The sequence below is a fragment of the Balaenoptera acutorostrata genome, chromosome 3, assembly GCF_949987535.1.
Source record: "Balaenoptera acutorostrata chromosome 3, mBalAcu1.1, whole genome shotgun sequence".
Lineage (NCBI taxonomy): Eukaryota > Metazoa > Chordata > Mammalia > Artiodactyla > Balaenopteridae > Balaenoptera > Balaenoptera acutorostrata.
The window spans coordinates 173,144,816-173,159,467 of NC_080066.1; the positions used below are offsets into that span (position 1 = coordinate 173,144,816).

The following is a 14,652-nucleotide window of genomic DNA, read 5'->3' on the forward strand; positions in this document are numbered from 1 at the left end:
TCTAATGCTGTGGAAAATTTACAAGGACTGCAATTAGAATAGAGTGTTCTGACTTATCTCAGTTGTATTGGGAAAAAACACAAAAAAGAAAAAACCCTGATAAGAGGTGTATCAGATAGTCATAAGTTCATGTGACAAAAAAGAGTTATTGGGCAATTTGTCAAATAAGATGGATAATAATGATGGCCAAAATATCTGTCATTTTTCGAGTGCTTTAGTGAGTGCTGGGCATTGCCATTATTTCATTCAATTCTCACAGTCACCTATTATTATTCCTATTTTACAGATGAGAAAACTGAGCTTAGAGAGGTTAAATAATGTTCCCAAAGTCACACAGTTAACGTATAGCTGAAAATGTTTCAAGTTGCTTGTTGTCACCTTCAGTTCATCTCATATTTAAATCAAAAGTCATTCTCCTTGTCCTCAGGTCAGCTCTTTCTTTCTATTTCTGTCAGTGATACCACGATTTTCTCAGATTCATTCTCACAGCCATTGATTTTTCCTTTTCTGTCCTTGCTCTAAATCCATTCAGTCACCAAGTCCCTTTGCTTGTTCAGTGTCTTTGTGCTGTCAGCCCTCTTCCCATTACCCTAGTCCAGGGGTCTAGGCCTTATATCTAAGTGTAGAGGCTAAAGGCCAGAATTTCTTTTTTTTATTGAAGTATAGTTGATTTACAATATTATGTAAGTTTCAGGTGTACAGGATAGTGATTCAGTATTTTTGCAGATCATACTCCATTATAAATTATTACAAGATAATTGCTGTAATTCCCTGTGCTATGCAACATATCCTTATTGCTTTCCTATTTTATACATAGTAGTTTGTATCTATTAATCCCATACCCCAACGTACACCTCTCCTTTTCCCCCTCCCCTATGGTAACTACAAATTTATTTTCTATATCTGTAAGCCTGTTTCTGTTTTGCATATATATTCATTTGTATTATTTTTTATATTCCACATATAAGTGATATCCTACAGGATTTGTCTTTCTCTTTCTGACTTATTTCACTAAGCATAATATTCTCTAGGTCCATCCATGTTGCTGCAAATGGCTGAATTTCATTCTTTTTTTTTTTTTTTTGTGACCGAGTGATATTCCATTGTATATATATACCACATCTTCTTTATCCATTCATCTGTTGATGGACACTTAGGTTGCTTCCATGTCTTGGCTGTTGTAAATAGTGCTGCTATGAACATCAGGTTATGTATATCTCTTTGAATTAGTTTTTTCATGTTTTCCAGGTATATACCCAGGAGTGGAATTGTTGGATCTTATGGTAATTCTATTTTTAGCTTTTTGAGGCACCTCCATACTGTTTTCCGTAGGGGCTACATAATTTACATTCCCACCAGCAGTGCACTAGGGTTCTCTTTTCTCCACATCCTCACCAGCATTTGTAAGAACAAACTCTAAACTCAGTATTCACATAGGCTGGCTACCCTCTGGCTCCTACTTTGTTCTGTTCTCACTTCCTTCGCGATGATCTAGTTCCCTAAACACATGTTGCTGTTTTTCCGTGTGGCCTCCGTTGTGCATGATAGCTCCTTTCTGGGATGTCCCCTCCCCTGCTCCCTGCTCTGTGAGCCCTGCTCCTCCCTCAGGTTGAGGTCGGGTTCCTCCTCTATCATGTGTTCTGATCAGTCCATTCCTCAGTGAGTATCCACCTCTTCCCAGTGCTTGTTATGGTAGCTTCCCAACCTCTCATTTTGCTCTAAGTGTGTGCTACCTGCCTTATATTGCTCTTCCTGTGTGTGATCTGTCTCTCACAGGTGCTCAGGGGCAGAGATTAGACCCCTCACGATCATCAGAACATTGCTGTACACCCCAAGGTGCAAGTTTCCATGTCCCTTGTGCATGCATGAGGATAGCAATTTTTATGGTCCCTATAGCACATCTCTCACATCGAACTCAGTGAGTTAACAGATCTCTCATTAATCCACCAAAGCCATATTACTCAGAGACCCGGTTCACTGGAAAATGGCCACGTGCATTCACAGATTGCGGTGGTCGGTTGTTTGCAAAAATGGCCACAACCAGCCCTCTCCCTGCCCACTGTTGGTGCTGGCCTTTGCAAAGGGTCTTGACTCTCCTGCCATCAGGAGGCATTTATTTCTCTCTCTCCGAATTTGAGCTGACCTTGTGACTTACTTTGACCCAAGGACAGAGGAAAAAGTAGCAAATCATCAAACTTGAGGGTGATCTTGGGAGCCCCCACCCCCAAAAGGACTCCATCGGAAGCCATACCTTTTGCCCCATTAGCCCCTGAGTTTTTGTCCTACTGTGTGCAAATAGGAGATATAGTTTGAAATGCTTCTTTAACCACAGTCTTACTGCATTTTAAAGTTCTGCACTTCAGTAGAAAGGGGTCTTAAAAGTAGATAATAAATTGTGATTATTTACATGCTCTAATACCATACTTCTGTTTTGTCTCTCCTAATTTCCTGAACATAATCTTGGAGTCTCCCCTCCCCTTCTCTCCTACCCATTATATGGAAATAAGCTCTGTATTTGCCAAATAGCAAACCAGCTTTTCTTTGACAGTGTATATTTCACTTCTGTGCTGCTGCTGTATCCCAGTAACATTTTCTTTCATGGAAAATGCCCATTGCTTCCAGGAGCGTATGATTTTTTTTCAAATGTCTGATGTTTTAAAAGTGAAACTTCATTTCAGATAGAATGATCTTTGGTTTTATAAAATGGAATCTTTTTTATGGTTCTGTGGCTGTTCATCATTTTAAAACCTATTAGTTGTAACAGGTCAGCTTGAAAAATGAGGAGTTCTAAATTTCACTTGGAATACCTCAAGATAGATTCCGAAACTGTGCCAGTAAAATTATGTTTGAATGATTCTTGAATTTTTTTTTTAAGGGATGACTTTCTCCTTTAAATGTGTATTCAGTGAAACACAGTTATTCAGATTCTAGTAGACCTGTAAGAGAGCCAGATTCATGCATAACACAGATGCATTCATTGTTCGTGGGCTTTTACTCTCCTAATGATTGACCTAATGTGTTGTATCTCCTTTTTCTGGCTGAGAGAAGGAATGACATTTTATAAGCATTTTATACAGTAATATGTTCATATTGTGTTTCACCTCTTACTGTTTCTCAGACTACAAGAATACCTGCGACATATTGAGATAGCTCATATCATTGCTAGAAAAGTACAATGCAATTTGGATAGAAAATGTAATAGCTGTAGTAACAGAATATAATTAAATTAGTGCTTACTGTAAAAATAGTGGAAGGATTTATTTTTGGTTTTTAATGGATCGGATCAGTGTGATTAAAAATATGTAAAATAATAGCATTCACTTTGCAGTGGGATCGGCTCTCTAATATTCATCCTATTCCATTTTTTTCTACCCTCCCCCATTTTTAAGTAAACCCAATATTCAGGATTTTGAATTTGGTAAAATAGGGAATGCATTTGTTACATTCTTTGAAAAAGCCTTGAAATTGAGGGATTTTAAATTGAGCAGGCATATTTTTGTTAATTCATTAAATGGTTACTGAGGACCTACTGTGTGCCTGGTCCCTTTCTGGGTCCCAGGGCCAGAGCCATGAACAAAGCAAACAAGGTCCCTGCTCTCAAGGAGTTCACAGTTAGTAGTAAGAAGGCAGGCAATAACCGCGTAAGCAAACAAGTTAACTTCAGGTAGGGATAGTGTGCTATAGGGAAAGTAAAACAGAAGAAATGAAAGAATGACTGACAAGGGGGTGGTTTTGATGGAGAGGTAAGGGAAGGCGTTTTGGGAGGGTCACCTTGGAATAAGACCTAGATGGTGAAAAGCTGATTGCCGTTTGGGAGAAGAGCTGCCCAGAAAGAGGGAAAGCAGTTAAAAAGGCTCTGATGTGGGGATAAGCCTGGCAGGATTGAGAAACTGAAAGAAAACCAGAGTGGCTGGATTGCAGTGAGCAAGAGGCAAGATCTGCAGTGAAATTTGAAAGGTGGAGGGGGGCAAGATGATGGATTATTCAGGGATGCTGCCCCATATGATACGGTATTATTTTATTCTCTGTGCTGTGTTGTATCATGCCATATCTCAGCATATTGTATAAATACATATTTATGTTTCTATACCTTGTAAGCAGGGAGATGAAGGGTTAAAGAAAGATGTTTGAGTCCTCAAGATGTGTAGGTTTTCTGAGCATTCCCAGTATACAAAGTCATGCTTGTGGGCTGTAGTATCCTTTCCTGGATCCTCACCATCTTCCCATGTTTCTTTCTAATTATCAGTTAAATTCTGTTCAATAGATATTTTCTGAATCCATGCTGGGCACAAGAAACTGATGAGTCTACTGGGCAGTTATAGACTGATGCAGCAGAAAATGTGATAGGCTTTCATTGGAAAGCAACTTTCCTGCATTGTATCTGTTATTTCAGTCGGTGGTCAGCTACCTTTTCTAACATCTTATTTATCCCTAGGTTGCAAATCATAACGTGTATTAAGGACCGAATATCTAGTCTAAATGTCAGTGATTTGTAATGTTAACATAGTCTTCATTTGTTCCTCTTCATTGGAGACACAAGACAAGAAAAAATGATTTTGAGGCCTGCGTGTGCATCAGGCTAAAAAGAATTTATCATTTAAATACCTTTCTTCTGGAGGAAATAAGTTGTTAAAAATTAACAATTTAAGAAAATATATATGGAAGTTTAAAATATATATATTCTTTTAAATGAAGCAACACAGATTTGCAGACTCTGTTCTATTATTATGGCGATGATTCAGAGTGTCTGATTTAGCCTAGGGAATCAGGAAATAATACAGATTATCTCCTTTCTGTGCATCTTCAGACCATATGTAGTCATAATATACTGACTGAAAATTTCCACTGAATTAAACTTTCTAGTGATTTATAAGACATTGAGATGCATTACTAACAGCAGTTATTGAATCTTCCTTTAGAGATAATTAATAAAAAGATTTTTTTAAAGGCAATAGTTTAGGTTTCATTCTAGCAAAAGTAAGTTCTAGAAGGCTTTCAATGGTTTGCTGCTAGTAATTCCACTCCTTGGATTCTTGTTTTGCTTTATCCTTTCTAACTCTCGCTGATTCTGTGGTTTAATAGATTTTCCTCCTGTTTAGAATAACACTGTAGAAGCCAGCACTACATTTAGTATCCATCTCCTGCCATGGACAATCCCTCTTCCCACTGGCTTGGTTCCAGGGGGTCTGGAAAAGAGCTGGCCAGGCTTGACTAACAGGGCAGGCCACTTCAGGCAGTTCTCGTAGCTTCTCCTGCTCTGCTGCTTATTCTCTTGTAGCTGTACATGTGGTATGTAAGTGTGTGCGTGCGTGTGTGTGTGTGTGTGTGTGTGTGTGTGTATTTGAAATAGTTGAGGCTGAAAAAAATATGTATGTTCCTCCCAGATTGAGAAACAAAACATTCCATTCCAAACATGATTGAGAAGTCCACTGGGTCACCCTGCCTGGTTGCATTTCCCTTCCTCTGCCCCAGAGATAACCACTATCCTGAATTTTTAAAATCATTCATGTATGTCTTTATATTTTATGATATGGATTTATATATTTTAAATAATACATAGTATTGTTTTATCTTTCAAGCTTACATAAATGCACATTGCCTTTTCTCTTATTATATTTTAAAGACTTAGCCCCCTTGATACTGGCATCTTTCAATTATTTTCCCTGCTGTATAGTATTCTGTTGAAGCCTGAGGAGGTACAATAACTAGCACCCTCTCTTGCCATCTAGAATAAACTGAGAAATAGATGCAAGCGTTAGAGAGTGGTAGATAAAAATATCAGCTTTATTTGTGAGATAGCTCTGTTGGAGGGACAGGCTTGCTAGTATGCAGCCAGGATTAAATAGAAGGTTTACCCTTCTAATCACAGGCTGTGCAGTTAGCCTGGGACTCCCCACCGGAGCTCTGTCCACATAGCACTGGGGAGCAGAGCACTGTGTATGCCCCACACAGTCAGGTGCCTCTTACAGAGAAAAGAAGAAGGGGACACCAATTGTTTCTCTAGGAGGAATGAGTGAGGAGGTGGAGAGAGGCTGGGAATGTTACTCCAAAAGAGGTCCCTCTGCATGGAAATAGACAGGGAGAAGCAAGTTTTCCCCGGAACATTTTTTTCTATTATATAAGTGTCCCATAATTTATATATCCATTCTCCTGTTGATAGACTCATTTGTTATTATCACAGATGTGCTACAGTGTCTCCTTGTCCACATGTGGGAGCTATCCTGTAGAACACATGTACCTAGGAGTGGAATGGCAGGGTCAGAGCCATGCTAATCTGTAACCCGACTTGCTCCCTAAGTGGTCTTTCACGTTCTCTCTTATCAGTGCATCAGAATTCCTTTCTATCCATATCCTCATCAACACTTGTTATCAAACTCTGTAGTTTTTCCCAAGCTGATGAGTGTGAAATAGCACTTTATTATCATTTTAATCTCCCTGATTACTAGTAAAGTTCAGCATCATGTCTGCTAGCCATTTGGGTTTCCTGTTCTGTCAATTGCCTATTTATATTATTGGCCCATGTATTAATATTGAGTTGTCTCTTTTATGTTAATCTATAGGGGTTCTTTGTATATTCTCAGTACTAATCCTTTTTCATTTATGAGTCATAAAAAATCTTTACCTGTTTGTGGCTTGTATTTTCATTTTTTTATTAGGGTATCTTTAGACATTTATCTGGGATATCAAAGGACTTTCTCTTTTAATAGACTTTGACATGTCCAAAGTCTAAAATTATATAGAGAATGTGGGTCGTATCACTTGAGCATACTAATAGGGTCTTGTGTTTTCTGCCTGTTGAAGTATTTACATTGTCTTTGAACAACTGCTGATCTTTGCTATTTTATATTAGGCTGTTTGAACACTGTTTCTGCAAGATTTATGTTACTCTTCAGATTCTTTGACATTATAGAATTTAATGCTTCATGTTTAAATCTTAATACTTAAATTATGATTTTTTTTCCCCTCAGTGTAGTTAATAGGCTGTACCATAAAACACCTCTGATCTACCAAAAAGCAAATTCATCCACCACTTGGAAACTCTATGTGTGGAAAACAACTTTTTCTTTTAACTAATCCTATAGTAATGCTCTATTAATGCTTCATTCTCTCCTCAGAGCTTGTGGACATTGTTATTATCCAAAGGCACTTGAGTCTGGATTAAATATCATGCTACTTATATAAGGAAATTACATCACGATTTTGCTAATTCTTGATAAGAATAGTTTCTTATAGGGTTATAGACACCAATAAAAAGATTCTTAAAGAGCACTTGGTACAGTCTCTTATTTTACACATGTGAGTTTAAATAATCCACCCAAGGTTGCACACCGAGATGGGCGTAAAATCAAGGTTAAGAACAAGGTCTCTCAGCCACAGCGTAGTGTGCTCTCCATTGCAGTGGTGTCTTAGTCCATTTGGGCTGCTGTAATAGAAAACCATAGACTGGGTGGCTTAAACAACGGAAGTTTATTTCTCATAGTTCAGGAGGCTGGGCAGTCCAAGATCTAGGTGCTGGCAGATTCATGTCTGGTGAGGGCCTGCTTCCTAGTTCACAGACAGCCGTCTTCTCATTGTGTCCTGACATGGTGGAAGAGGCAAGGGAGCTCTCTGGGGTCCCATTTATAAGGACACTAATCCCAATCATGAGGGCTCCACCCTCATGACCTAATCACCTCCCGAAGTCCCCACCTCCTAATACCATCACCTTGCAGGTTAGGTTTCAACATAAGAATTTTGGGAGAATACAAACATTCAGTCTGTAGTATATATGTTATAGAATCATGGCTTTACTGTCTATTTTTATATAAAGTTGGTGTGTATTTTTACAGCTAGATTTCCTTGACTGATAGGTTTCAGTGCATTTGGCTTTTTTGTTGCTGGCATCTTTTTAGTTACTTAGCGTCAAAAGGACTGTTTATCATACTTCCTTAAATTAGTTTTATGGAAGTAATGTACACTGTTTTCCTTCCTTATTTAACTAGTGTTTACATGCTAGTCTTTCCAGCAGGTTGTATAAATAAGCTAAGTGCTATGGTAAATTATTCCAAAGTGGCATATTTACTTAGTGCCAAAATATTATAATACCAAATGATATTTCCAAATCATTTGTATTAATTTACACTCCAATCATCAGTATGTGAGAGAGTCTGTTGACCTGTATCTTCTTCAAGACTTGGTATTGTCAGACTTCTTAATCTTTTCTAGTGGAGTGGGCATAATAACTCATCACGGGCCTGATTTGTATTCCCTGATTAATAATGATTCATCTATCATATCTCTTCATGTTTGTTATATATCTGTATATTGTCTATCTGTATATTGTAAATATGTCTGTCATTTTTACCCATTTTTCTTCTGCTGCATTTTCTGTTGATTTGAACCTGTTCTTTATACATGTTCTTGGGGCAAATATTTTGTCAGGTAACAAATGTCTTCTCCCAGTTTGTTGCTCATCTTTTCACTTTCTGCAGGTGTCTTTTTTGAAATATAAATCAAATTTAATTTGTTTGAATTTATAAATTTTTTTGTAGTAGAGTGATTGTGTCTTATTTAAGAAACCCCTTCTTATCTCAAGGTCAGAGAAATACTCGTATTTTCTTCATAATTTTTAAAGTTTTGCTCTTGTAAATTAAGTCCTTAATTCTTCTGGAGTTGATTTTTTAGTATGGCATAGAGTGTGTGGGAACCTAATTTCACTTTTTTTCCATATGGATAACCAATATTTTCAGCTCTTTTTATTGACTGCCCTCTTTTCTCTACAGCTCTGCCATTCTGCCTTTGTTTATGAATTTTCTATTCTGTTTCTTTGGTCACTTACCCTATCCCTGCACGAATACCACATTGTCCTCATAAAATCTTAATATCTGTAGGGCTACTCTCCCTCTTTACTTCTCTTCTGCAGCAGTGTATTGGTTATATTGAGTCTTTTGTTTTAAATTCCAGAACTGGCTTATTGAGAGACAAAAACTCTGTTCACATTTTAATTAACATTGCATTGAGTCTGCAGATTTTCTGGACAATTGACATCTTAATGATATTGCCTACCTATCCATGATTATGGTATATTTTCCATTGAATTAAGTATTCTTTAAAGCCTTTCAGAAAATTTTTATAATTTTCTACACCATCACACTACCAGTATCATCATCATAATGATTATGGTTGTCACTTTCTAAAGCACCCTTAACGGTTTCTTGTGTGCCAGGCCTCATTCTGTTACTTTGTATTCAGTCTTCCTAACAACCTTATGAGGTAGTCCTAGTAATATGGGATATTTCACACAGGAAACTGAGGCACCTAGAGGTTAATTGACTTGCCCAAGATCCTACAACTAGTAAATGGCAGAGGCAGGTTTCTAAACCAAGGTGCCTGGGTATAGAGTTTGTGCTTTTAATCACTACTCTATATTGCAAATAGGTTTTTCTCTTTCTGTGTTGGATTTATTCCTACATATTTTATAGTTTTTTATTAAGATATAATTGACATATAATGTTGTATACAAGTTGTACAATGTGTTGATTTGATACATTTATATATTGCCATATGATCACTGCCTTAGTGTTAGCTAACACCTCTCTCAGGTAACATAATGAGCATTTCTTTTTTGTGGTGAAAACAATTAAGATTTAGTCTCTTAGCAATTTTGGAGTTTAGAATATGGTATTTTATAGTTTTGTTGGTATTAAAATGGTAGCTTTTGAAAATTGTTTTTTAATTACTTACAGAAACAATTAAATAGAAATGTAATTTATTTTTGTATATCAATCTTATATCTAGTAACCTTGTTAAATTTATCTGTAGATTTTTAAAGGTGTTTCTAAGAAGATTATGATACCAGTAGAAAATAGTAACATCTTCTTTCTTCCTTTCCAATCCTATGCCTTTAATTTCTTTTTCTGGACTTAACTACACTGGCTAGTACTTCCAGTGTTGATAATATCTTGTTCCCAGACTCGGGGAGAAAGACTTCAACATTTTATCACTTACTTTGATCATAGCTATAGATGTTTTATAATTATATCCTGTGTCAGATTAAAGAAGTTCCTCCCTAGTCTAGCACAGGAGTTTCTGTCAAGAATGGGCATTAAATTTTATTACATACTTTTTCTCTATCGAGGAGATGATATTGGTTTTTTACTTTAATCTGTTAATGTGCTGAATGGCTTATATATATGTGTGTGTATGTGTGTGTGTGTATATAAATGTAAACACAATTTGGTCATGCTATTTTTTTTTATACACAGTTGGATTCAGTTTGCTAATATTTTACTTAAGATATTTGTGTGTGTGTGTGTGTGTATACTATCAGTAAAAGACCGTGTTAAAACAAGTTCACAGGTTGAAATTTTTGTACCCACTCAAGGTTTGCTCAGATTCAGGGTACCAGTCTACATGAGGGCAATCAATAGCCATAACCTTTCAGAGATAGCTTATCATTTTTTCTTTTATTTTTCGTTTACTTCTTTGCTCAAGGCAACTTCCATCTTACCCTTTGGGTATCAGCTTAACGTGGGAAAGTTATCCTATGAGATGATCCATGTTGGGCAAGCCCTGGATCTTGACTCCTGGCCTCTTCTCCCATGAAGCCACAAAACCAAAGCTCAAGTTCAGATATGGACCTACACCCCAAGGCAAAAGTGGCCTTGGGATGCTGAGTTTCCACTAACCTCCTTGGATTCAAGCTGCCTCAAGAATATGGCCTGTCCCCACTATCTTTTTAACTCAGTGCCTTTAAGGTAGTTTTGTTTTAGTATCTTATTTACCATTTTTGTTTTTTTCAGTGGGGGAATTGGTCTGACTATCCAAAAATAGAAACTCACATGAATTATTAAATACTTTTTCTCTCAGGCTTTTCTGTCTAAATTCTCTTTTCCAGATATTGATTTTTTAGACAGAACATTAGATTTATTGGGCAGAGCATTGGATTTATTAAGTTTTGGGGAAGACTAACCATTTACTTGTAAGAGATGATGAAAATATATAAAATTAGTGATGCATTCCTACAGTTTAGTGATTCTGGCATTTTAGTTATGCTGTATCTTCTATTGCTATTTGAAGGATGTACCCAAGTATTTCTGACCACTTATTGTTCTTGTCTTGAATGTCATTTAGAAAGGTGTAACAGCTAAATATTTATTTTCACGTGACATGAAAGCATATTATCAGGAAATAGCGGTATAATTGAATGAACATGCCATTGAATCTCAACTTGTTTTTTTCATCCATTATTTACGAAAAGAAACAATACAATGTTTTCTATTTTCATCAAGGTGTTATATATAAAAGTCTCTTTTCTTGAACTTCCAGATTTATTAAAATTCATTTTTTACTGTACTTACACCTAGTGTAAAATAATTGCTAATAATAATCTATGCCTGAGTGTGTTGATGGGGCCCCAGGACCACCACCAGCTTTGATGATTCGCTGGAAGGACTCAGCATGTAACTGTACTTTCAGCTACGATTTGTTACAGTGAAAGGATATGAAGCAAAATTAGCAAAGGGAAAGGCACACGGGGCTCAGTCTAGGGGAAACCAGGTGCAAGCTTCCGAGGGTCTGCTCTCAGTGAAGTCACACAGGATGTGCTTAATTCCTCCAACAAGTTGTGACATCATGTGTGAAATGTTGCCACCCAAGGAAGCTCATTAGAGACTCAGCACCCAGAATTTTTATTGTGGGATGATCACGTAGGCATTCTCTGCCTGGCATGTACCAAAATTCCAGACTCCCAGAAGGAAAGCAGAGGTTCAGCATAAACCATATTGTTGCACGAAGAGTTTTCAGCACAGTGATCCACTCTTTTTTTTTTTTTTTTTTTTTTTTTTTTTTAATTAATTAATTTATTTATTTTTGTCTGTATTGGGTCTTCGGTTCGTGTGAGGGCTTTCTCCAGTTGCGGCAAGCGGGGGCCACTCTTCATCGCGGTGCGCGGGCCTTTCTCCATCGCGGCCCCTCCCGTTGCGGGGCACAGGCTCCAGACGCGCAGGCTCAGCAATTGTGGCTCACGGGCCCAGCTGCTCCGTGGCATGTGGGATCTTCCCAGACCAGGGCTCGAACCCGTGTCCCCTGCATTAGCAGGCAGATTCTCAACCACTGCGCCACCAGGGAAGCCCAGTGATCCACTCTTATGACTTAATGTTGGTGGGAGGCCAGCCAAGGGCCATCCTTGTAAGCAGTATGGCCGTCAGGACAGCTATGTTAACTCTTTTCTGCACATGGAGTCATGACTAAAGTTTTTAAAGCATTTACTATGTGTCAAACACTGTTCTTTATTCATTTCATCCTCACAACGACCATTTCTTAGATGAGGAACTGAGACACAGAGAGGTTAAGAAACTTGTCCAGTGTTGCACAGCTAATAAGTAGAAAGTCAGGATCCAAACGCAGGCTTCAGAATCCATGATTTATCAAACATTTTATTGATTTTTAAAAATTATTTTCATTTTGTTCCACCTCATGGATAAGATGTTTTATACATTTCCATACAGCTATGATTCAAAGAAATTGTCTCCATAGACCTCTTTTAATCTTCACTGTTGTTTCATGGCTCTTAATTTTCAGATTTGGAAAATCATTCTAATTATCATATGCAAACCTTTCCTGATCTCGTAGGCTTTCCTCAGCCTTTGTGTTTCTGGATTAGAGGATCTGAATTCTTTTTGTTTTTGTTTTTCCATCTTCCTACAGAAGGCTTGTCTGGTTCTTGACCACTAATTTTAGTTCCACTATTCTTTCTATACCTCCTTTTGGCATCTTCTGAGATGTAGCAATTAGAACTGCAAACAGGGAAAGTATCACTGCATCATGGTTTATGAACAAAGACAGGACAGCATTTTCTGTTTTATTTCCTTCCTTGTAATTCTCATTGTGTTAACCACATTGTCTACCTCAGTATATTAGACAATGACGTAGGTAATAGTCTTTAAATACCCCTAGATGGCCATCTGGGATATAGCTGATAACTAATATAGCTGATAGAGCTTGCCTCTCTGTAAGTCTACTTTAGATTATTTTTTTCTGATTGAAGTGAAGAGATCCACTGTTCACTATATCCATTCCCAAGAAAATACATTATAGCTTCAAGAAAAGTTTGAGTATTAACACATGTGCTGAAATATGATACAGATGTTTAATGTCTTACTGTAATATTATTTTACTGTTCATAGTCACCTGCTTTTTTGATCCCTGCATTAGCTTGCTTGCTTTATTCCATAACATCTGTTACCAAGAATATATTTACAGTCTGTTGTCTTTTCTAAATGGTTGGTACGTATGTTAGAAAAAGGTTGATTTTTACTGGTGTCATTCAGAAAGCACCTTGAGGATTCCTTGTTATTTTATTCTCAGTGTTATTTTATTTCAGTATAATACCAAAGTACTATTTTTACTGAAATACCAGATAAGAAGTCAAGCTAGATGACTGAGGTGTGATACTTAAAGTGCTCCTGGATAGGAAACAAGGTATTTCTAGTTTTAACTGTTTTAAAAAAATTGTAAAACTTTTAAACTACTACCTGAGGATAAATGTCCTTGTATTTCTATAGGCTTGGTAAAGCTTACGTCTATTTTGTTATGCTTATGCGGTCCCACGCATCTGGTTGTTCAAGACATTTGCTACCTTCTATTCTGGGTCTTTGCACTATGGTTCCCTGTTTAAACGTTGCATCATCAGAGAGGCCTATTGTATCCAAAGTGGCTTCACCTTATCCCTCCTTCCCCCTAACAATAAATCTCTACTACCCAGTTTTATATCATTTATGGCACTTAACCAATCTCTGAGACGATCTTTTTTCTTTGTTTGCTTACTGTCTGTTTCTTACACTTGACTATAAAGTTCCGTGAGAGCAGCGATGCGTCTGTTCTGTCTTGATTCCTCTGGATATTCAAGTTAGCGCAGAGCACATGGTCATTCAGTTCTTGTCGGATGAATCAATGAATTCATTTATTAAAGACTACAGAAAAGTAAGTTATTTATGTTAGATATAATATTCGATCTTTACCAATTCAAGTGCATCAGATTTTCTTTAAGTTTCTTAGAACTTGAGGAGGATGTCCAGACTGGCCTTGGGTTTAGTTTCCAGTAATTAGCTAACTAAAAAGTTAATAACGTGTATATTTAATCTCTAGGCTTGATCAAGTTTTCTGATTCTTCAGACTCTGAAGATTTTGTATCTGTTATAAATCACGACATCTACAATAAACCAGAACTCCTGCCAAATTTTAGGATACCAAATACATACTTCATTTTTTTGTGTGTCCATTGGAAATATTTTAAACACAGAACAGCATAGATAGTAATATAATGTAACACTTGCATTTCAGCTACTTAGCTTTCTTCAGTCTTAACATTTGCCATATTTATTTCAGATTTTTTAAGAAATAAAATATTACACAAAGAGTTGAAAACCCCTATGCATCCTTCCCTGATTTCTTACCCTTTCTCTCTGGAGAGAACCATATGATCTATATTTTGGTATTTATCAATCTTGTGCATGTTTTAGTATGACTGCATAGATATTTATTCACAAACAATCCGTTATCTTGTTTTGCATGTTTTCAAATGTTTTGTACATGGTGTCGTACTGTATGTAATCATGACCTTGATTTTTTTCACTCAACATTCAGTTTTTGAGGTTCATCATAATGATACAT

General features: G+C 37.0%; 1 protein-coding gene across 17 annotated transcripts in view; it reads left to right on the forward strand.

Moving 5' to 3' along the window:
- Positions 1 to 14,652, forward strand: part of LOC114236921 (EF-hand calcium-binding domain-containing protein 11-like) — a 102,520-nt gene that overhangs the window by 47,710 nt on the left and 40,158 nt on the right. Inside the window, exon 6 of one of the 17 annotated variants that reach the window (XM_057543005.1) lies at positions 14,368 to 14,389. The exons of 12 other annotated variants lie outside the window; for them this stretch is intronic. In XM_057543005.1, coding sequence (XP_057398988.1) covers positions 14,368 to 14,383 — 16 coding nt within the window. In that variant the 3' untranslated portion in view covers positions 14,384 to 14,389. Of the gene's footprint in view, positions 1 to 1,248; positions 1,436 to 7,115; positions 7,198 to 10,472; positions 10,614 to 14,367; positions 14,390 to 14,652 lie in introns of those variants that run through there. 4 more of the 17 variants (XM_057542993.1, XM_057543007.1, XM_057542992.1 and 1 more) reach the window with 4 other exon arrangements.